The 23,380-nt window shown below is 52.6% G+C and overlaps 1 protein-coding gene across 1 annotated transcript in view; it reads right to left on the bottom strand.

The window, feature by feature from the left end:
• Positions 1-265: 265 nt before the first annotated feature.
• GRAMD1C (GRAM domain containing 1C) overlaps positions 266-23,380 on the bottom strand; it is a 59,112-nt gene continuing 35,997 nt past the window's right edge. Inside the window, 10 exon segments of the mRNA XM_038754117.1 lie at positions 266-1,874; positions 5,003-5,108; positions 5,311-5,421; positions 8,130-8,187; positions 9,804-9,977; positions 11,327-11,430; positions 12,242-12,384; positions 15,297-15,415; positions 17,111-17,254; positions 21,440-21,617. Coding sequence (XP_038610045.1) covers positions 1,800-1,874; positions 5,003-5,108; positions 5,311-5,421; positions 8,130-8,187; positions 9,804-9,977; positions 11,327-11,430; positions 12,242-12,384; positions 15,297-15,415; positions 17,111-17,254; positions 21,440-21,617 — 1,212 coding nt within the window. The 3' untranslated portion in view covers positions 266-1,799.

Genomic DNA, 23,380 nt, shown 5'->3' with positions numbered 1-23,380 from the left:
CCGGGCCGGGCCCGCCCCGCCCGGCCCTCCCCGGCGAGGAGCAGGTGCGGGACTTCCGCGGTCCGCCCCTCCTCCCCGCGGCCCGCCGCCGGCCCCGCCTCCTCCGGGGCCCCAGCAGGGGCGGGGCCCGGCCGACTCCACCGCCCCGAGGACGCGCGGCGGCGGGCGGGCCTGCACGGGAGCTACCCCCTGCCCCCACCCCCACCCCCCAACCCCGGAGCTCGGGGGGTGCGGGGCACCCAGAGACCACGCGTGACTCCGAAACTCCACTCACAACTTCAGTGCGTTTATTGACGCGGACTTTACAGAAATGGCCCGACGATTGAGTAGCCTTCATTTTGCATACACAAATACCTCTCGATTTATACAAAACTACTTAGGTCATTGCCGATACATCTCACTCTGGTATAAGAACAGCCAGAGAAACTGCTCCCTACCCTCTTTTGGCTCGTTAACATTTTGACAAAACACCCCACCTCCACCCCCCACTTAGTTAAAAATTCCACATCCTGTGCCCAAAGCCGGGGACCTGGGGGCCTCCGGTCTGCGGACCAGCAGGCGCGCAGCCAGGAGCAAACGCGGGGACCGTGGTTCTCCCTTGGGCTAGATGGTCTCCACAGAAATGGAGGGGGCAAACTGGCCTCCTCAGGGGGCCGGAAGCCCGTGGAGACCTCAAACTGGTAAGAGGGGAATGCTGAGAAGGAAGCAGTGAAGAAGACTCCCTTTCAACACGAGAAAAGATCCTGGAAACAACCACGCCCAGCCAAGATCCCATCCCAGCAAACCCTGGCTTTGATTACGTCCACGGGGCTGGCCCATGCTCACGCTGTGGAACAGCCGGCCGCAGGGCTTTCTTGTTGGGCCGAGGCCTGGGCCTGGCTTGGTCTGACCGACAGAAACACCTGCCACCCCTCTGGGACGGGAACGGTGGAGCTCCGGGGCCCAGAGGACCGGGAGCCCACCCCCCACAAGCTCCCCTTTCCAGTGTCGTGGGGGCTCGGCCCAAGCCGAGCACGAGACAGTGCAGCAACTCATCCATCTTGAAAAGCCTGGGTTCTCAGTGGGAAAGGGCCGCATGCCTTGTTTTGGGTCTTGTTCATCTAATCTCCCTGGAGCAACAGATGGTCTGCCCAGCCAGCAGCAACGTCCCCTCTGATGGACATCTTGCGGAGAAAACCTCTCTCTTCGGAGACCACGCCACCCAACAAGCTGGATGGGGCAGCTGCAGGATCGCAGCCACCCGCCTGCAAACCCCCAGTGACAGCGGAGCTGCCGAGAGGATGCGTCCTAAAATCCACACGGTGAAATCCGTACAGTGAGTAAACCTGGGAAACGAAAGAGTGTATGCGAAGGATGGGCACTGTATGATCATGAGGCCGAGAACCTTTCAGCTGTAAATACATACTAGCCGGGTTCCCCTTTCCAAGGAATTCGTTCCAAGCTGGCGGCAGAACCGGATCCGAAACCTCAGCCCCCAGTGAACAAGAGTGGTCCATGGCGCCTCATCGAAAGGGCTTTTCCACTGGGCCCACGGTGCACCTGCTCACCTCAGGCTTCCGCTAGGAATCCACAGTTCCGATGACACGCCAGGAGGAGTGGGGTGAATTTCTCAGAGCCGTAGTGATGGAAATGATCTAGTATTACTCGATATGATCTTTTATTAGATGTACCGGGAGGTGGAAAGAAATGCAGACGTTCCTATGACAACCTGCAGTTCTCCTCCTTCGGCTTCCTTCCACGTGTCTTCCTTCATCCTCCTTTCACCCTCTCGGGGGCGGCAGTCTTAGAAGTCCAGGTTGCTAGCTCTCAACCGTGTTGCTTGTCTTGTTCAGAAGTTCGAAACTTCTCTGGAGCATAACGAGGGAGCTCTTCAACTGCAAACATACAATCCCCAATATAAAATTCACTTTTTAGGTTCAGCTGCGAACACCAGACCACTTTTCCTTGATCTGGTGACTCTCCCAGCTATTAGGGCCGGAACTCTCTGGTTCCAGGGAAGGGCCTAACCCACAGCATTTATGTTCGTATCCGTAATTTATTTCTTTATATTAATGTCTGTCTCCTCCTCTAGACGGTAAGCTCATTGTGGGCAGGGATCGTGTCTACCAACTCTGTTATAGTTACATTGTACACTCCCAAGTATGTAGTACAGTGCTCTGCACTCAGTAAGCACTCAATACCATTGATTGACTGACTGATCAATTGATACTGTTTTCCTTCTGTGAAACTGCTTCAAATGAGCTGGCAAGTCTTTGTTCCAGGCCTCTCCTGATAAGGAGGTGGAAGGAGGACAGGGGGAGGGAGGCAGGGAGAGGATGGGGAAAAAGCAGTCCACAGATCTCCCTTCTCCCCTCTCTGAAGCCCTGCCGCAGGAGGTCTGCCTAGATGAATCTCCTGTCTCTCCAATTTATGTCCCCTAAGTGTTGTTTCAACTCTTCCGGGCCACCTAAGAGAAGGAGCATGGCCTGGTGGAAAGAGTGCGGGCTGGGAGTCTGAGGCCCTGGGATCGAATCCTGGCTCTGCCACCTGTCTGCTATGTAATCTTGGGCAAGTCACTTGACTTCTCTGTGCCTCAGTTGCCTCATCTGTAAAATGGGGATTAAAACTGTGAGCCTCATGTGGGATATGGACTGGGGTCCAACTTGATAGGCTTGTATCTATTCCAGAACTTAGTACAGTGCCTTGTTCATAATAAGCGCTTAAATACCCTAAAAAAACCTCTAAAATCTTGGAGGTAATCTCTCTATCTCACACACACACACACGCATACACACATACACGCACCCCAAAAGCGCTTATATCCGTATCTTCACATTCCAACATTGCTCCCTCCTACCTGAAGTTTATTTTTGTGCCTGCTACTGTCAGCTCCCTGAAGGTAGGGATCGTGTCTAGTAACTCTACTGTCCTCTTCCCAGAGCTCAGAACAGCACTCTGCACATAGTAAACTGTAAATCCCCTGAGAGTGTGGATCATATGTACTAAATCTATTTTACTCTTCTCAGTGCTCCCAACAGTGCTCTGCACACAGCAGATTGTAACTTCACCAAGGGCAGGGATTGCATCTACTAACTCTATTGTATTCCTCTCTTGGGCTCAATATAGTACTCTGCACATGATAGACTGTAAGCTCCTCCAGGGCAGGGATCCCATCTACTAATTCTATTGTTCTCTCCCAAACACTTAGTACAGTGCTCTGGATTCAGTCCTTGGGCCACTCAGTAAATGCTTTTGATTGATGCAACTGACAGGGACTGACGCTATGCCTGTTGCCCCTAAAGCAACCATACCCTCCGCTCCCGACTTTCAGCCTCTGCGGTCACTTCCACTGGATCCCTGGGGGCTCCCTGGAGGCTGGAGCTCGAGGCCAGCAGCTGAAAAGATGGCAGGGTGGACCCTGAGGAGGCAGAGCCCTGGGGAGGCAGTCCTACACTCTGGATGATTTCCCACCCCGGCAGTTGCTGTCGCTCTGAACTGCCGACCCCTGATACTCCTTGCTGCGGATGCGCCCACCACTCCCTGCGGCCCAGAAGCAGGACCTCCTGGGGACCCCTCGTCCCGATTTCAGATGGCGGGGAGGTGGCTGGAATTCCAGAAGGGCCATTTGATCAGCTACACTGTGCCTCCTGGCTGGGCCCTGACATAACCTGGGGCGGTGGGAGGTGGGGGTGCTAAGGAAGCAGCGTTGTTTAGTGGATATAGAATGGGCCTGGGAGTCTGAAGGACCTGGGTTCTAATCCCAGCTCTGCCACATTTCTACCATGTGACCCTGGGCAAGTCACTTCACTTCCTCTGTGCCTGAGTTACCTCATCTGTAAAACGGGGACTGAGACTGTGAGCCCCATGTGAGACAGGGACTGTATCCAAATTGATTTGCTTGTATCCACCCCAGTGCTTAGTACAGTGCCTGACAAATGACTGACACCTGTCCACATGTTTTGTTGTCTGTCTCTCCCTTCTAGACTGTGAGCCCGTTGTTGGGGAGGAACCGTCTCTATATCAATCAATCGTATTTATTGAGCACTTACTGTGTGCAAAGCACTGTACTAAGTGCTTGGGAAGTACAAGTTGGCAACATATAGAGACAGTCCCTACCCAACAGTGGGCTCACAGTCGAGAAGGGGGAGACAGAGAACAAAACCAAACATACTAACAAAATAAAATAAATAGAATAGATATGTACAAGTAAAATAAATAGAGTAATAAATATGTACAAACATATATACTTATATACAGGTGCTGTGGGGAAGGGAAGGAGGTAAGATGGGGGGGATGGAGAGGGGGATGAGGGGGATTTGTTGCCGACTTGTACTTCCCAAGCGCTTAGTACAGTGCTCAGCACACAGTAAGCGCTCAGTAAATACGATTTTAGACTGTGAGCCCACTGTTGGGTAGGGACTGTCTCTATATGTTGCCAATTTGTACTTCCCAAGCGCTTAGTACAGTGCTCTGCACATAGTAAGCGCTCAATAAATACGACTGATGATGATGATGATGATGATGAATGAATAGTAAGCACTTAATAAATACCATAATTATTATTAACTTGCATCTACCCCAGCGCTTAGGACAGTGCTTGGCACATAGCAGGTGCTTAACAAGTACTATCATTATTATCACTATTGCTATTATTATTGTTAAGAGCTAGTAAGTCGCACTGAGGGTAAGCTCAGAGCAGGAGGGGCCCCAGGGAGGGAAGGAGGGAGGCTGTGGGCCAAGTCTGACTAGAAGGGGAGAATTCAGTGTGAATGCAGTGGGAAGTAAACTCTCCAGGTGGGGAAGACTTCATATCAAGTAGCTTGTCATTCTCATCGGCCACTGGGTTTCAAGGATTTGAATCTGTTGATCTCCTCTGAGATGCCTGTCCCAAGCAATTTCTGAGCCCCAGAACAGACTGGATCTGAGCGCTCCCCCACACCGGAAGGGCACAACGGGACGGGGTGGTGGGGCACGGGGCACACCGCGGACGGGGATTGAACTGGATCCCAAGCAGATCCCCTACCTGCTCCAGCACCGCTATGGAGTCCTGCAGGACGCTTCTGAGACGGTGGGCCTGATCCTTGTTCTGCTGAGGGGGACTCTCTCTTGACACAACCTCGGAGGCCATGCTGAGAGAACGAGAATGCTGAACAAGTGGGAACTGCAGCCGCAGGCCCTTACAGCCCCTCACCTCGCCCACGGGGGTGAGAAACAAACCCACTGCCCAGGCCCAAGAGCCTGGGCCTGCAGGGATGGAGCCCTTCTGCTGGACGGCCTGCAGCAAACTGGGGACCGTCAGCAGGCTGCGGCTGTGGAAGATGACTCACTCACCTGAGGGTTTTCTCGTCCTGCAGATGCAGCCGGTAGAAAGACTGAGCTGCGAGTTCAATCTTGGACAGCTTGAGGAAGAGTGTCACGTTCAAGAGGACAAGCAGGAGCAAGCTAGGCACAAAGTGGCCCAGGTGAGGGTTAGCACAAGGCCCCTCGCTGCGCCCCCCGACCCCACGGACCGCTAAGGCCAGAGAGGTGGCAGGAGCTGTTACTGATGACCCTGAGAGTCAGGCCCCAGAACCGCCCAGGCCTAGTGGCTCCCTCCACTGTGCGAGCCACCTCTGACTGGCCCAAGGCAGATGTGAAGGCCCATGGACACCCACCTGGCTCCAGCTAGGTGAGGTGGCATCAACCTGCTGGGCAGCCATCCACCTGCTGAGGGCTTTCTGACCTCTGCAGAGCCTGGCAGATAACGTTAACCAAGAAGAATGGGTGGGCCAATCCACCCAGACTTCCCCAAGCAAGTGTCACATCTGACTGTAAGTGCAGTCCCCCCATGCCACTCGGGTGGTCCACGTAACCCCAGGTAGCCGGGCCGAATCCCAGCCATCCAGGCCCTGGAGCACCGTCTGACCTCTGAGTTGCAGGTATGCTCATGGGAGATGGACGACCGCAGGGGGCCCTGACAGCTGCCCAAGCGACAGCGGAGACAGGGCGGCAGCAATCAGGGAAGGACCGGACAACACTCTGAAGACGCAACAGAGCCAAACCTCCAACGCTGTGGCAGCACAGACTTTAGGAGAGGGCGGGGGACACCCAGAGGGAGAAATGAAAATGGTGCCAGTCACAGAGGGCAACCGATGTAATGAAGTACCAGAGGGCCACCTCTCCAGTGGCACACCCAGTGATGGTTGCCCCAGGGATTGTCCATGATGTGTGGGGAGATGGTCTCACTCACCCCATCCTCACCCTTCAAGAGACAGCTCACAATCAGTAGTGTCATCTTCCTCAAAAATCTCCAGTGGCTACCAATCAATCTGTGCATCAGGCAGAAACTCCTCACCCTCGGCTTCAAGGCTGTCCATCACCTTGCCCCCTCCTACCTCACCTCCCTTCTCTCCTTCTACAGCCCACCCCGCACCCTCCGCTCCTCTGCCGCTAATCTCCTCACCGTGCCTCGTTCTCGCCTGTCCCGCCATCGACCCCCGGCCTACGTCATCCCCCAGGCCTGGAATGCCCTCCCTCTGCCCATCCGCCAAGCTAGCTCTCTTCCTCCCTTCAAAGCCCTACTGAGAGCTCACCTCCTCCAGGAGGCGTTCCCAGACTGAGCCCCTTCCTTCCTCTCCCCCTCATCCCCCTCTATCCCCCCATCTTACCTCCTTCCCTTCCCCACAGCACCTGTATATATGTATATACGTTTGTACATATTTATTACTCTATTTATTTTACTTGTACATATCTATTCTATTTATTTTATTTTGTTAATATGTTTGGTTTTGTTCTCTGTCTCCCCCTTCTAGACTGTGAGCCCACTGTTGGGTAGGGACTGTCTCTATATCTTGCCAACTTGTACTTCCCAAGCGCTTAGTACAGTGCTCTGCACACAGTAAGCGCTCAATAAATACGATTGACTGATTAATTGATTCCGCACCCAAGGACTGTCACCTCTTTCTGACACTATGCTATGAAGCAGCGTGGCTTAGCGGATAGAGCACGGGCCTGGGAGTCAGGAGGACCTGGGTTCTAGTCCCGGCTCTGCCACTTGCCTGCTGTGTGACCTTGGGCAAGTCACTTAACTTCTCTGTGCCTCAGTTACCTCATCTGTAAACTGGGGATTAAGACTGTGAGCCCCATGTGGGACAGGGACTGTGTCCAACCTGATTAACTTGTATCTACCTTAGCACTTAGAACAGTGCTTGGCACATAGCACTTAACAAGCACCATAATAATAGTAATACTTATGTACTTATTATTAATATACTTATTATTATTATGGTACTTGTTAAGCGCTTACTATGTGCCGAGCACTGTAGTATTATTATTATTATTATTTGGGTACTTGTTAAATGCTTACTGAGGGAAGACTGAGGGAAGATCATGTTACTTAAAAATGAAACAATGGACACGACAGCAGTCTAAATATTGTCTGGTCGAGCGAATTCTGAGTATTAGAATTGTCTTGCCCAGGCAAGGTGGTGTCTGTTGCTGCCGAGGTCTCAGAGATGTCCTGTTTCTTGACCGCAGGCTGGGCCTGGTCTACCTACAGGCCTTCTGGCTTTGCTGGCCTCTGGCCTGGGAGAGTCAGGCCAGAGAATGTGGATGGCTTGATGCCTCGAAAACTGCTCTGGCCTAAGGGCCCGCTGGCGGCGAGGACACGCCATTCCCCTCATTCCCCTCAGCTAGTCTGGGTAGAGTCTAGAAGCCACCGCATCGATCTCAGCAATACGAAGGTGTGAAAGAGCATGGATATGGAATACATTTAGGACAACAAACAGTCTGGAGCTCTAGGCCACAGTATGACAGGCACAAGCAGGATCATCACCCATCCAACAACTGCGAGTCGGGGCTCCCACTGCCACCCCGGTCACCCACTCACTGCAGAGCAGTGAGGAGGTTTGGTCCATGAGCCAGGAGGCCCTTCCCAACTCCCTCAGATTCCCAGGTCCTAATCTTGCACCCAGGGGACTCATGAGCAGAACAATACCTTGAGTGGACCCAAATGGGAAAGGCAGCGAGAATAACTCCGGCAACCCGGCTCAGCCCCGGCAACCCACCACTCGCTGCCGGTGATGGCCCCTGACTGCCCCCGGCCCACTGCCCTGCCCCCGGCCCACCACCCTGCCCCACCCTGCCCCCGGGGAAAGGTCATAGTTACTCACAAGATGCTCATCACCACAATCATGGTAGTGTTCCGGGTTTCTGCTTCCCTCTTTCTTCCTACAGAACGCAGAAGGAGCCCTTTAGCCGACTCAGCTCGACGTGGACAGGTTTACTCTGCTTTTCCAGAAGGTAAGACCGTGAGCACGCCTCGGAAAACCCGCTAACCAGAAACGCGGGCCGAAGGGCAGGGCCGGGGACTTTCTGAGAGGGCAATGGTCCAAGCACCTGCAGAGTGTCTAGCGCCCTTCTGAGCCCTTGGGAATGCAGGTAAGGTCAAGATGCTCATTCCCAACCTTGGAGGAGCTAACCCTCACTGGGGCTGAATGTAGATTCCCAAAAATAACCTTGAGGCTGACAGGGCAAGGGCCACAGCTTGGCCCTATGGAACAGCCAGGAAGCGAGTCACAGGTGGTTGGTGTGCGTAGGACTGGGAGGACACCTGCCGCGACCTCGACCACACTCCCCCAGGCTGCTCCTGCCTCGTTTATCCAGCCACGATCACTGCAGGCAGGCCTCTTTGCAGCGACCACCCTAGCCACCCTGGACCAGCTGAATATCAGCAACAGTTGCCGGAGACTGCAGACTGTGGATGCAGGGGCATTAAAGACTGTTGGCACAGCTGGCCCCTCGGCCGTGATGGTTTCCCCAGCAGCTTATGGCTTTTGGCCACGGAATGCTGGCTCACTACAGGCCGAGGAGTACCCCTCCCTGCCTCCGTGGGCGAGGGCTAGGCAGGGAGAGGTGCAAAGCCAGCACTCTCCCAGGGTGCCCACCATGGGCAGCTCCTCCCTTGTAACAGCCCCCATCCCAGACAATTAAGGAAAAAGCCACAGGCCTGGCCCCCCCGGGAAGCGGCCCAAGAGTAGCTCTGGAGGGACTAGGACATTGGTGGATTTGGGGAGGTACATCGCCAGTTCCCTGTTGCCATGGCTACCCCTAAACTCCCACACTCCATGTCCCTCCCTCTGTGCTCTGGGTTCCCCTTCCCCACCTATTCTCCTCTCTTAAGTTCCCTTTTTCCCTCCTCAGTCAACCCTCTCCCCCTCCAATCCTCCCACCTTCAAATACTCTTTGCCTTGCTGCCTTTTTGCCTCTCCTCCTGAACTCTGCATGAGGGTACACTCTGTATGCCTGTGTACCTGTGACTGTCTGGATCACTCTGTACTCATGTGCCACTGCCTGGATTTATCCATGCTGTCTCTGCATGCATGTTGTGGGGGTGGGCCTATGGAGCGGGGGTATTCTATCACCTTCAGCCCAGTAGGGGTTTTTGATTAGTGGTTTGTATCCGAAAAACAATCGCATTGTGTAACTTCAGTACATGGGTCTCCGAGATGGGCTGAGATCTGAAGAAACACCCTCTTATGACTCTCCTAAGATACCAGCAGGAAGTGTTAACTCCACTGTGCAGATGGGAGAATCCCGGTCCAGAAAATTGGAAGTGGACTGCCACGGCCCACAGAAGAGCGAGTGTGGGAAGAGAGAAGACCATGGAGGGAGGTGTGAGGAAAAACAGTCTCTTCATTTGGGAAGGGAAAAAGGGGAGGCGGGGTGGAGAGAGTGGGGAGATGGAGGATCTGGTCAGAGGTCCAGTAGAGGTGGTGATGTGGCAATTATGACCTGCTGCCCGATACAATGCCCAAACCCACCCATAGAATCCCTACCTGGGCTACCTGTACCCTGGGGGTCCAGGCCTGGGCCCCCCAGTGTCCGCCGGGAAGACCGCTGAGGAAGCAGTTCTGTCACGCTGCGGGTGAATGTTCTTCTCCTCCTCCGCAAGGTGCTCAGCTGACCGGGATCCTCAGTGGACTGGTTAAGTGTGGATTCCTCCATTAAAAGCTCGGACTCTAGGCCGTACAAGAGAGTTCAGTCAGTTATCCCTCAGGGGTGCAGATGGGAAGGGAGGGGCCCGGCCTCGGGATGGCTGGAAGTCTCAGAGGCCCAGAAGATGAGATGATGGCAGCCCTCCTGGAGACCCTCCTCTTCTACTGGGACCTGCCATCCTTCAAAACCGATGGATTTGTTCTGCCTCTTCTCCCCATCCCACCAGGCCACACTCCGAAGGAAGCAGCAAGGTGGGAGGCAAGGCTTCCTGACAAGGGGGTTGGAATCACTCCCAAGCTGGATCGGAAGCCCCAAAGTCCCTGTACTGTTTCAGGGGTAAAGGTCAGGGAGGATGCCCAGCTGTGCTAGGGGGTGCGGGGGGCCCACAGGTGGCCCCGTCACTCCGGGAACGGGCCGCCGCACACAATCCATGGTGACAGGACTCTGACTTTCTGAGCTCCATGGAGTCCCAGAACAGATGGAGCAGCCCCCAGATTCCAGTCACTGAGCAAACCCGAAGTGCTCTTGGAAAGGGATGACACTTGGGCCCACGCAATCCATTCTACAGGAGACGAAGCCTGGAGGGGGGAAGCCCTTTCTAGCAGTGGGAGGCCCAGGGGAAAAGAACACCTGGTTGCTGGGAGAGAAATACCACCATGTTCCAGGGAGCTTGGGAAAAAGTGCTCCTTCCCACCAGGGCCTTCGGGCCCTGAGTGGCAAGAAGCCAAGTGATCGATTTGAATGGGTTTTCCCTGCTGGACCAACCCTTTCGTCCCCCTGCAGTGGCACTCTGATGTCTCTTCCTTCTCCAGAGCACTGGGATGGGGGTGTCCAATGGCCACTCATAACTCCGGCTCCCCCCTACCATCGCCCCTACCACTGGGCCACGTCCCCAGTGGATGCTCATAAAATACCGCTGAATATCCCTAATGAAGGAAAAGGCCCTTTCACCCCTAAGCCCCAGGAGAACTGGCCCTGTGGGATGAGATCCTCCAAGCCTCTAAAACTCTGCCCTTCCGCACAAGCAGGACAGCGGATCAGCAGCACAGCGCATCATCAGGCCACAGCCACAAAGCCCCCAGACACTAATGTCGCCCCGTAGCACCAATCAATGGTCCACGGGCCTGGGGACCACCGCCACTTCTGGAACACCGTAAGTCAAGTCGCTCAGAGGCTGCTGCTTGGGCTCGTTTGGAAGCTCTGGTGACTGAGCCCGAAGCCCCAGCTCAGGTCTGGAAGGGAGGCCCAAGAGAAGCCAAGGGGAGCCCTAAGCCCTAACTGACCACTTTAGGGAGTGAGCCCAAAGCAACGAAACAATAATAACAACAGAGATATTTCTATGGGCCAACCCCTTAACTAAATGTGTACTGACCTAGGTGTTTAAAATAACTTTCCAGAGATCCCCAGGAGTTCTTCTCAATCAGAGTCTTGATCAGGCCCCATGGTTGTTTTCGGTACTTCAGATCCGTGGAAACTCTGCAGGTGGCCAGAAAGGGGTAAGGAAGAGAAGGGGGACGGTCCAATTCCCACCCCAAGCCCACAATGGGCCAGACTGGGCCCAGTGGACTGCCCGGCTGTGGGGAGTCTCTGGAAGCAGAACTCATGGCCATGGGGGAGGAAGGGGAGGGGCCACATCCAGAAGGCACAACGCTGCCCAAGTCACTAGTTTGGCAGAGGGAAAACAGGGTGGTCCTCTAGGGTCCATTCAGGTCTATCTTTGGGGCCAAGTACAGTGGCGAGCACCAGTCTCCTCACCTCCTTCACAGTCAAAGGCGATGCCACAGACAGTGAGGCCCTATTGGCTCTCACGCCCTCTTTTCATGGGCTAAGGAATCTGGGGCCGAGGACCAGGAATCTAGTAAAGACTCTCTGTTCACTTTCCTTCCCCCTCTTCTGCAGGAACAGCTGTTTTGGGAGGCAAAGCACTTAGCAGCCCCGTCTGAGCAGACAAAAATGTAAGAAATCCCATTCCTGGGTCAGATCACTGGTCTGTCCAGTCCAGTTTCCTGCCTTCATCGGTGGCCTCGGGATGCTTGGAGGAACCGTGTGATGGATGCCCATTTTGGGTACATCCAGTTTGGTGTTTAGGAGCAGAATGATATGACATCCTTAACTTGGCCCTTTTCATCCCAAACTTGCTCTCTAGGACAAGGAATTTATGTAAACCCACTGAAACATGCCGATGTGTTCAGCCCACACAGCTTCCTGTGGTAACTCAAGACAATTGCCCAAGGAGCTCTGAAATCTGGCTGCAGCCCCCAACCGGTCCTGGCCTTCCATGGCTCACCGTAACCTGCATGTGTGTTTTGAGGACCGGGTGATGCAGTATCTGTTGAGGGTGTAGAAGTAATCGTGGTAGGGCACGTCGTGGGTCAGCACCTCCGAGTCCACCAAATAGAACCGTGCTTCCTGACTTTCTTTATAGAGAGTCTGCCAAAACAAAATGAAAGAGTCTTTCATTTGTTCATTCATTCATTCGTATTTATTGAGTGCTTATTGTGTGCAGAGCACTGTACTAAGCGCTTGGGAAGTACAAGTTGGCAACTTATAGAGACGGTCCCTACCCAACAACGGGCTCACAGTCTAGAAGGGGGAGACAGACAACAAAACAAAACAAGTGGACAGGTGTCAAGTCATCAGTTAAGGTAGACCACCGAGCTCTCAGCCCTCCGCCATTAGACTGATCATTCATGTCATTCATGATAATTCATGACAAAGGATCACAGAATCACAGACACGGGATATGAAGATTTCCAAGATTTCTAATATTAGCATATTTTGGACACATCATCAGGAGGACTAATTCTCTGGAACATGCCCATGTCTCTCCCATCCTAAAAAAACCCTCTCTTGACCCCACCTCACCTTCTAGTTATCGCCCCATATCCCTCCTACCATTCCTTTCCAAACTCCTTGAACGAGCTGTCTACACTCGCTGCCTAGAATTCCTCAACAACAACTCTCTCCTCGACCCCCTCCAGTCTGGCTTCCGTCCTCTACATTCCACGGAAACTGCCCTCTCAAAGGTCACCAATGACCTCCTGCTTGCCAAATCCAACGGCTCATACTCTGTCCTAATCCTCCTCGACCTCTCAGCTGCCTTCGACACTGTGGACCACCCCCTTCTCCTCAACACGCTATCTGACCTTGGCTTCACAGACTCCGTCCTCTCCTGGTTCTCCTCTTATCTCTCCAGTCGTTCATTCTCAGTCTCTTTTGCAGGCTCCTCCTCCCCCTCCCATCCTCTTACTGTGGGGGTTCCCCAAGGTTCAGTGCTTGGTCCCCTTCTGTTCTCGATCTACACGCACTCCCTTGGTGACCTCATTCGCTCCCACGGCTTCAACTATCATCTCTACGCTGATGACACCCAGATCTACATCTCTGCCCCTGCTCTCTCCCCCTCTCTCCAGGCTCGCATCTCCTCCTGCCTTCAGGACATCTCCATCTGGATGTCTGCCCGCCACCTAAAGCTCAAAATGTCGAAGACTGAACTCCTTGTCTTCCCTCCCAAACCTTGCCCTCTCCCTGACTTTCCCATCTCTGTTGACGGCACTACCACCCTTCCCGTCTCACAAGCCCGCAACCTTGGTGTCATCCTCGACTCCACTCTCTCATTCACCCCTCACATCCAAGCCGTGACCAAAACCTGCCGGTCTCAGCTCTGCAACATTGCCAAGATCCGCCCTTTCCTCTCCATCCATACCGCTACCCTGCTCATTCAAGCTCTCATCCTATCCCGTCTGGACTATTACATCAGCCTTCTCTCTGATCTCCCATCCTCGTGACTCTCCCAACTTCAATCCATACTTCATGCTGCTGCCCGGATTATCTTTGTCCAGAAACGCTCTGGGCATATTACTCCCCTCCTCAAAAATCTCCAGTGGCTACCAATCAATCTGCGCATCAGGCAGAAACTCCTCACCCTCGGCTTCAAGGCTCTCCATCACCTTGCCCCCTCCTACCTCACCTCCCTTCTCTCCTTCTATAGCCCAGCCCGCACCCTCCGCTCCTCTGCTGCTAATCTCCTTACCGTACCTCGTTCTCGCCTGTACCGCCATCGACCCCCGGCCCATGTCATCCCCCGGGCCTGGATGCCCTCCCTTTGCCCATCCGCCAAGCTAGCCCTCTTCCTCCCTTCAAGGCCCTACTGAGAGCTCACCTCCTCCTCCAGGAGGCCTTCCCAGACTGAGCCCCTTCCCTCCTCTCCCCCTCTCCCCCTTCTCCATCCCCCCATCTTACCTCCTTCCCTTCCCCACAGCACCTGTATATTTGTATATATGTTTGTACATATTTATTACTCTATTTATTTATTTATTTTACTTGTACATATCTATTCTATTCATTTTATTTTGTTAGTATGTTTGGTTTTGTTCTCCGTCTCCCCCTTTTAGACTGTGAGCCCACTGTTGGGCAGGGACTGTCTCTATATGTTGCCAATTTGTACTTCCCAAGCGCTTAGTACAGTGCTCTGCACACAGTAAGTGTTCAATAAATACGATTGATGATGATGGAAAAGACACTAATGCCAGGAAAAGTCCAGGGAAAATGTAGAAGAGGCAGGCCAGCAGCTAGATGGATAAAAACCATAACAATGATAAGGGAAGGACCATTAGCAAGGTTACGGTTCATACCAGAAGATAAGACGTTCTGGAGAAAATATATCCATAGAGTCACTACGAATTGGAAATGACTCATCGGCATTTGATAATAATAGTAAGATCTGTAGTTCCACTCCCCTCCTGCTGAATGGGGCTATGTCAATCCCCTAGGCCTCATGGGAAAATCAAAACATCCACTCACCTGGCCCCACCCCTCTCCCACCTGCCCACTGCAGCTGCAGCCTGAATTGCTCTGGTCGCCCCGAGGCCCTCATGTGAAGGGCCTTGGGAAACAGGATTCCAGTGAGGTGGCAGCCTGGCCTCTACAGTCCTCTAAGAAACACTGGTCTCTCTGGGTCTGTGTGACCCAGAACTCAGGGGACACTCTAGATTTTTTTTAAAATGGCATTTATTAAGCGCTTACTATGTGCAAAGCACTGTTCTAAGCGCTGGGGAGGTTACAAGGTGATCAGGTTGTCCCATGGGGGGCTCACAGTCTTAATCCCCATTTTACAGATGAGGGAACTGAGGCACAGAGAAGTTAAGTGACTTGCCCAAAGTCACACAGCTGACAATTGGTGGAGTCAGGATTTGAACCCATGACCTCTGACTCCAAAGCCCGGGCTCTTTCCACTGAGCCACGCTGCTTCTGATTTCCAGCCTTGCCGGAAAGTTCCCAGGTTGCTTGCTTCCCATCTGCCCACTCTTCCTTCAAACCAAGGGAACCCCTCCCAACACACACACCTGCTTTTCCGTGGCAGCCGTGGACTTTCCGGTAAGAGGGTTGTTCAGAATGATAGTGTAGGTCATGGTCCTCAGCTGGTCACCCCCAGCCTCCACATTCCAGGGAGTGGACACCACATCTGGACACAACAATAACAAAAAATGGCTTGTGAGGAAGTGCTAGACATGTAGAGGCCCAAATTTGCCGATCCAACTGAACAAAGGCATTTGTTAGTAAACTGCAGAAATATTCACCAGGTGCAAACTGCCTGACTACAGATAAATGGGTGGAAAGCCCAGTGATTCTTGGAAGACGCTTTTTCCTCTCTATGGATTCCCTGGTGAATTATTTTGCCTCCTATGTTTTTTGGCACTTTATTCTTATAAAAAATAGAATACAAAGTTGATTCTCTGCTTCCTCCTTCAGACACCCCCTTGAGCTAGAAGGCTTTCCGACTAGGAGGGACGGAGGGAGGGACAACAGGGAAGAAGGAGTGAAAAGATGGAGTCAGTTCCATCTTCCTATGTGTTGAAGGTTGGCCCACAACTGCTCACAAATGGTCCAGAGGCGTGGGCTGGTCTGCCACTCCAGGAGAGCCGGTGTCCAGGTGGGCAACTGGCCTCCAAGATTTCTGCTTGGAGATGGAGTCCTGGGCCGGGTGGACCATTTGTTTGATCCGGATACCGGCTCCAGTGAAACTCTGGGTCAGCAAAGCCCATAATCCAGCGTATCCTGCTCCTAATAAGGCCACATTACTTGAATCAATCAATCGTATTTATTGAGCGCTTACTATGTGCAGAGCACTGTACTAAGTGCTTGGGAAGTACAAATTGGCATCACATAGAGACAGTCCCTACCCAACAGTGGGCTCACAGTCTAAAAGGGGGAGACAGAGAACAGAACCAAACATACCAACAAAATAAAATAAGTAGGATAGAAATGTACAAGTAAAATAAATAAATAAATAGAGTAATAAATATGTACAACCATATATACATATATACAGGTGCTGTTGGGAAGGGAAGGAGGTAAGACGGGGGGATGGAGAGGGGGACGAGGGGGAGAGGAAAGAAGGGGCTCAGTCTGGGAAGGCCTCCTGGAGGAGGTGAGCTCTCAGCAGGGCCTTGAAGGGAGGAAGAGAGCTAGCTTGGCGGATGGGCAGAGGGAGGGCATTCCAGGCCCGGGGGAGGACGTGGGCCGGGGGTCGATGGCGGGACAGGCGAGAGCGAGGTACAGTGAGGAGATTAGTGGTGGAGGAGCGGAGGATGCGGGCTGGGCAGTAGAAGGAGAGAAGGGAGGTGAGGTAGGAGGGGGCGAGGTGATGGAGAGCCTTGAAGCCCAGGGTGAGGAGTTTCTGCCTGATGCGCAGATTGATCGGTAGCCATTGGAGGTTTTTGAGGAGGGGAGTGATATGTCCAAAGCGTTTCTGGACAAAGATAATCCAGGCAGCAGCATGAAGTATGGATTGAAGTGGAGAGAGACACGAGGATGGGAGGATTGAAGCACCAAGGCAGTGTTTCCCAATCCAACCAGTTCCTTGAGAGGTGTGTCTCCGGTTTGAAGGGGCTGGGCAGCAGTGGACCCACAAAGGCAGAGGCTTCCCTGACTAAGTGAGAGAAGCAGTCCCTAGCTGACCAGGTTGCCAGACTCCCACCCAGAGACACATTTACCAGAAAGATTGGCTAATGGAGCATTTGTCTGGTTATTGGTCACCCAATCCCCACAGCAGGAGCGAGACTGGATGAGTTATTTAAGTTTGGCCCGCCCAGAGAGGTTCCAGGAGGCCAATGATGTTCGTCTAGTTGTCCCATTCCCTCAGCTCAAATGGACAAACCTATAATATTCCTGGAGCTGGTGAACTTCTGCATGAAGCCGGAGCTTGTGAAAAGCAATTCAAACATTCGGTCCACACTGATATGAAAAACCCGGTTTATATACAGTCTTCCGCTGAGGTCCTTCCTAGGAACATTTTCTTCCACTGTGAGAGGAAAAAGCAACAGAAAAAGGAACTATAAGGGAGGGAGCTAAATCAAGTTGTCTATAAAAATCATCTTTTCCTTCTGAAAAAATTTGGGATGACTCAAATACTCTTCAAGCTGGATCCAGAATTTTCTCAGTCAGTCCAATCAAACCAAACAACAGTACTGATTGAGCAACTACTGTGTGCAGAGCTCTGTACCAGGCCCCTGTGAGAATACAGTAGTGTTAGTAGATGTGAACCTCATCTTTGGTTACAATCCCATGGACACCACCAAACGTCCCCCACAAATGTGCTTTCTCTACAGTTCTGTCCTATACAGGTGCACATGAAGATTTTTTTTAATGTGGTTTATTAATGGTCTTAGCTTAAAAACCTTTTCAATGTCCACATGGCCAAATCTCTGGCCTGGCATTCACCCTGTCAATCATTCATGTTGGCTGAATCCTAGCCTCTCAGGGACAAATGCAGTTGGGAACACTGTCGCCGGGGACAATGAAGTGTGATGGGAAGGGCTGGCCGCAAGCTCATTTAGCTATATAAGTGGTGGCGCTAGGAGCAGGAGAGGGGGAGGGCCGGGGACCTGGACACATCAGGGAGTGGAGTCGAGGGTGCTTTTGTCCCACTCGATTCACTCATACCCGCCCCAGAGTGTAATACAGTGCCTGGCACATAGCACTTAACAAATACCATTATTATTATTATTATTACTATGATAATTATTATCTTGACATTTTGGAGAAAAGGCCGCAGCAGAGAAAGGCAGCCACAGCAGGGTCCCACGGAAGGGAAAGTCAGTGGAGGGAGAAATTCGGTTACTTCTTTCAAATGGAATATTCAATGCTTTGCTCAGATTACACTATTTGGAAACACTTTGATATCCACACCGGCCCCCCACCCTCCCACCCCCAACCAGAGTGTAAACTCCTTGTGGGTATGGAATGAGTCTCACATTCTGGTTAGGGTTATACTCTCCCAAGCCCTTGGAACAGTGCTGTTACTACTCAGTGAATCCTCAGTAAACAGAGAAGCAGTATGGCCTAGTGGATAGAGCATAGATCTGGGAGTCAGAAGGACCTGGTTTCTAATCCTAGCTCTGCCACTTGTCTGCTGAATGACCTTGGGCACTTAACTTCTCCTGTGTCTCAGTTACTTCATCTGTAAAACGGAGATTAAGACTGGGAGTCCCATGACGGACAGGGATTGTGTCCAATCGGATTAACGTGTATCTATTCCGGCGTTTGGCACATTTAACAAAAACCATTAAAAAAAAAAAATACGATTCCGACTACCACTATTGCCACTACCATCACTGGAGGTCCTATTTATAGAAGGAAATTTTAAAAAGACTGCCTTAGAAAAACCAGTTTCCCTTCTTTCTTGGGTTTCACAATGAAACACTCTTTCCCACATCTTTGAATTACTAGATGAGGGGTAGTATGAAGGAGAAGTGCCTGCTACACAGGCAGGGTTTTCAAGCAATCAGTAAAAGAAGGGTGTCCTTGTTGTATTTCTGTGTGCTTGAATTCCCCGATACAGTCCTCTCCTGGTTCTCCTCCTATCTCTCTGGCCGTTTCTTCTTAGTCTTTCGTGAGCTCCTCCTCTGCTTCTAACTTTGGGAGTCTCTCAAGGCTCAATTCTGGGTCCCCTTCTATTTTCCATCTGCATATTTTCCATTTCCACTCCCTGGGAGAACTCATTCACTCCCATGGCTTTAACTACCACCTCTACACAGATGATTACCAAATCTACATTTCCAGCCCTGACCTATCTCCTTTCTCTACCACCTCAGATTTCCTCTCTTCTTGGATTTGCGGCTAATACCTCAAACCTAACAAATTGGAAAAAGAAAGTCCTCATCTTCCCTTCCAAATCCTGTCCTCCCCGTCTTTCCCATCATAGACATTATCTTTCCTGTCTCACGAGCCCATAACCTAGGCGTTATTCTAGACCCATCTCTCATTCAATCCATATAGTCCTACTGTCCCCAAATCACTGGATCACCCAAATCCCCAAATCAAATCACTGTCCCCACACCAACCAAATCCTGTTGGTTCTACCTTCACAACATCACTAAAATCCACCCTTTCTTCTCCATCTAAACTGCCTCCACACTAATCCAAGCACTTGACTACTGCATCAACCTCCTCGTTGACCTCCCCACCTCCTGTCTCTCTCCACTCCAGTCCACAGTTCACTCTGCTTCCCGAATCATTTTTCTAAAAAAACTGCTTAGCCCTCATCTCCCCACACCTCGAGAAGCTCCAGTGGTTGCCCATCTATCTCCTCCTCAAACAGAAACTCCTTACCATCGGTTTACCATCAGCTCTCCCCCTTCTACCTTACCTCACTGATCTCCTACAACCCAGCCCGCACACTTCATTTCTCTAACACCAACCTACTCACCGTACCTCAATCTCACCTATCTCACTGCTGACCACTTGCCCCCTCAGGGCTGGAACTCCCTCCCCCTTTCTACATGACAGACCACCACTCTCCCCACCCTCAAACCCTTATTAAAATCACATCTCTCTCTAACTAAGCCCTCATTTCCCCTGTGCCCTCTTCTTTTTGCATCACCTATGCATTTGGATCTGTACCCCTGAAGCACTTGATATTCACCCCACCTTTGGCCCCACAGCACTAATATCCATATTCATAATTCAATGTCTGTCTCCCCCTCTAGCCTGCAGGCTCCTTTGCGGCAGGGAATGTGCCTTCCAATTCTGTTGTACTCAGTATAGTGCTCTGCACACAGTAAGCCCTCAATAAATACCACTGATTGATCAATCAATCAATAGGAGCCAGGACTGAAAGAGATGGTTGACGATTGCCAGGAAAAGGCTCCCGCCTAATGATCTTTATCATCACTATTTTGGTGGCAGTGTTCTTCGAGCTGATGACCTTGTATCCTGACAATTACCACTCCCTCCACCGCTGTTCCCTGCCAACAGAGGGGAGACACCACAAACCCAAGAGGAGGGTGTCGGTGGGGCCGTAACTGAGCCTCTTGGGCAGGTTGGTCAGCAAACCTGTCCCCAGGCATGGTCTATACATGCGAGGCAGGAAGAGGAGGTTCCTGGGGAGAGGTTTGGGAGGGGCTGCTGGGAAGTTCCAAGTTCAAGGCAAAAAAAGTGCAGGTTTCTGGGGAGAGGCTCGAAAGGGTGCACTGGGAAGCAGTGACAGGGACTCCATGCTCGGTGACCCAGTGGCCGGCTCACCTCACACTTTCTGGTTGGGAGGGTCCAGAATGAGTCTTATTTGTCCTTCCCTGCTTTCTCCCCCAGGACTCAGGACAGTGCCCGGTGCCCAATAGGGATCCCAGCCCCAATGTACGGGTGGCTGACAATGGAGGTCCAAAATCCAGGGAAACTTTCCACCTGCTCCCCAGGGGAGCCTTACTCTACTGGCCCTGGCCTTCACCCACCTTAGCATGTGAGGCCTCACACTGGTGAGATGCCTCTCAGGGGGCCACTTCTGCAAAGAGCAGTTCGGGGAAAAGCCCCCCCAAAAGAAGAAAAACCTCCCCTTGGGGCCAGGAACCTCTCTGCCCCCTGGGGTCCTGCTAGCTCTATCTGGAGTCTGAACTTTGGCACAGCCGGCAGTGCTGAAGCCAACTGGCCAGTTCTCCAACTGAACTCTCTGCAGCAGCATTTGGCCCCCAGCAGGTGCCTGGTCCAGCCTCTTGATGGACCATCCGATTATTCAGGCCCTGGCTCATCCAACCTCCTGACGGATGGACAAGAGATCAGTGATTGTGAAAGCTCAGGTCCGGCGGAGGACGAACCTCTGGAGCGAGGCAGTCTCTCAATCAATCATTGGTATTTATTGAGTGCTTATTGTGTGAACAACACTGTATTAAACACTTGAGGGAGTCCAACAGAGTTGGTAGACACAACCTCCATCCAGCTGCTTTCTCTCCTCTTGGTCAATTTCTCAGCTCCTGGAGGGGCCATTGCAATGGTCTCTCTGCACCTACAGACCAATGGCTGCCACAGACAGTGTGCAGACTGACACCTGCAGACTGGTGACTGGTCCAGCCCAGAACAGAATGGCACAAAGGCCGAGGGTGCCCCACAGGAAGATTTGGTCTTGCCTGCCCAAGCAGAGGAAGCTCAGGACTGCCTCCAGGGGAACCCCCACCTCCCACCTACGGTCCCTGGGGAAACTGAGGAAATGGTTCACCTTCTCCGGCCGACTCTGAAGAGCTACTTTTTTCCAGAGAGAGATACTCGTTCTTGTTCAGATCCAGGGATCGAAGTGGAGCCGGACCCCTCGCAGCCCCGCTTGGCCTCCTTTCTGACGTCAGCAATGGGCTCTTCTTGTCCGGCTTCTCGCAGGGCAGCGACTCCTTCCCGAAGCTCTGTGGGAAGAGCCAGACAGCCCCAAGGTAACCGTGAGTGTGGACAACACATCCCCTCCCCGCCTTGCCAGGCCGGCATCCCATCTCCAACCTCCTGCTCCTCCAAGCCGCCCTGCGTATTGGTTGTGGGGCACACCCGTGTTCCTGCCCCCCTTCAGCTCCTAGACACATTCTGTTCTGTGGTTGCAGGCCACGTCCACTCTCCCTCTGGCTGCCTCCCTTGGTGGGCCACTGGAGCCATGGCGCCTGGGCTGGAGAGCGTGGATGGCTCGGTGCTGACCGTCCCCACTCCAGCACACACCCCACCCACCTCTTCACCTCACCCAGAAGGCAGGGGTAGGAAAGGGGGGCCCAGATGGGTGTTGGTGGGTATGGAAGGTGAGCACACAAGGCCTTCTCTCTCCATAATAATAATAATGATGGTATTTGTTAAGCACTTACTAAGTGCCAGGCACTGTACTAAGCGCTGGGGTGGATACAAGCAAATTGGGTTGGACACAGTCCCTGGCCCACGTGGGGCTCACAGTCTCAATCCCCTTTTTACAGATGAGAAGTAAGGCCCAGAGAAGTGAAGAGACTTGCCCAAGGTCACACAGCAGACGAGTGGCAGGGCCGGGATTAGAACCCATGACCTTCTGAGTCCCAGGCCCGTGCTCTGTCCACTACACCATGCTCAGCCTCAACTCAATGTCAGGGGGCCTCTATGAACTGGAGGATGTGACTGCTCCTGGGTATTTATTGACACCTCGGTTATTTGCCTCCCTAGATTGTAGGGCCTTTGAGGACAGGGGCCATATCCTCTACTTCCTCTAACTAGCTCAATGGCTAACAAAGGGCTCCACAGAGACTGAAGAGCTCAACAACACTGGTGACTGATTCAATATTTACACTACAGGGCAATCTTTCACAGCATGACCTCCAAACCCAGTTAATCAGCTCTTGGGAAATCTTCTTAATAGTCGAGAGGGTGTGTATGGGCTGGGGACCGCAGGCAGGTAGAAGATATTGGTCACTTGGAGCCAGATTTGGCTGTTGGCTTAAAGGCTCCCAGTTGGGTGTTAGAAGGAATATTTGGGATTTCTGGCAGCATGTCATTTACCAGGTTGACTGAAGCCAAGGAGGGAAGGGAACTTTCACCTTGGACCCCTGAGTGTCTTACGAGGCCACTGGCAGAGACAGAGTTTGCTAGGAGAATTGGCCGGGCCCAGTTGAGTGTTTCTAAGGTTCTGACGTGCATCGCCTCGCTGGGCTATGTCACATGCTGTCAGCATTCAAAGATCAGGTGGCTACTCGAACTCTCCTATGGTCTGCGGGCCCCAAACGGCTGTTAACTCGTGAGAGCTGTTTGACAACGTGGGACCTGGCTGGCAACAACCACAACACTCATAACAAAAATGCCAACCCCTCTTTGGGAGGGCAGGGGCTTGAGAAAAATCATTAGCTGCCTTCTGAGGAAAAACTCTCTGCCCTCTGACTTCCACCATCCTCCAGACGGAGCTGAAGGGGCCCAGGGGCTTCAGCCACCAACTGGCTGGTCAGCGAGTTGGGGACTAGGCTGGGGCCAGTGGTCACGAAGTCGTTGTCTTCTGCCCTCAGTATCCAAGGTCCCAATCCGGGGCTCTTCCATCTCCTTCGGGGAGTGGGGGAGATGGCCTTGTTGCCTACCACTTCCCCATGCTGCCTGGTCCCCGGAAGCCACCTGGGCAGGCCTGATAGGACGGAACAACGTAACCTGACCAAATTCTGAAGCTCCGCCCCGACTG

The sequence above is a fragment of the Tachyglossus aculeatus genome, chromosome 11 (genome assembly GCF_015852505.1).
Source record: "Tachyglossus aculeatus isolate mTacAcu1 chromosome 11, mTacAcu1.pri, whole genome shotgun sequence".
In the NCBI taxonomy this organism is placed as follows: Eukaryota; Metazoa; Chordata; class Mammalia; order Monotremata; family Tachyglossidae; genus Tachyglossus; species Tachyglossus aculeatus.
The sequence above is the reverse complement of the archived record's forward strand: the minus strand, read 5'-3'. Positions and strand labels throughout refer to the sequence as shown.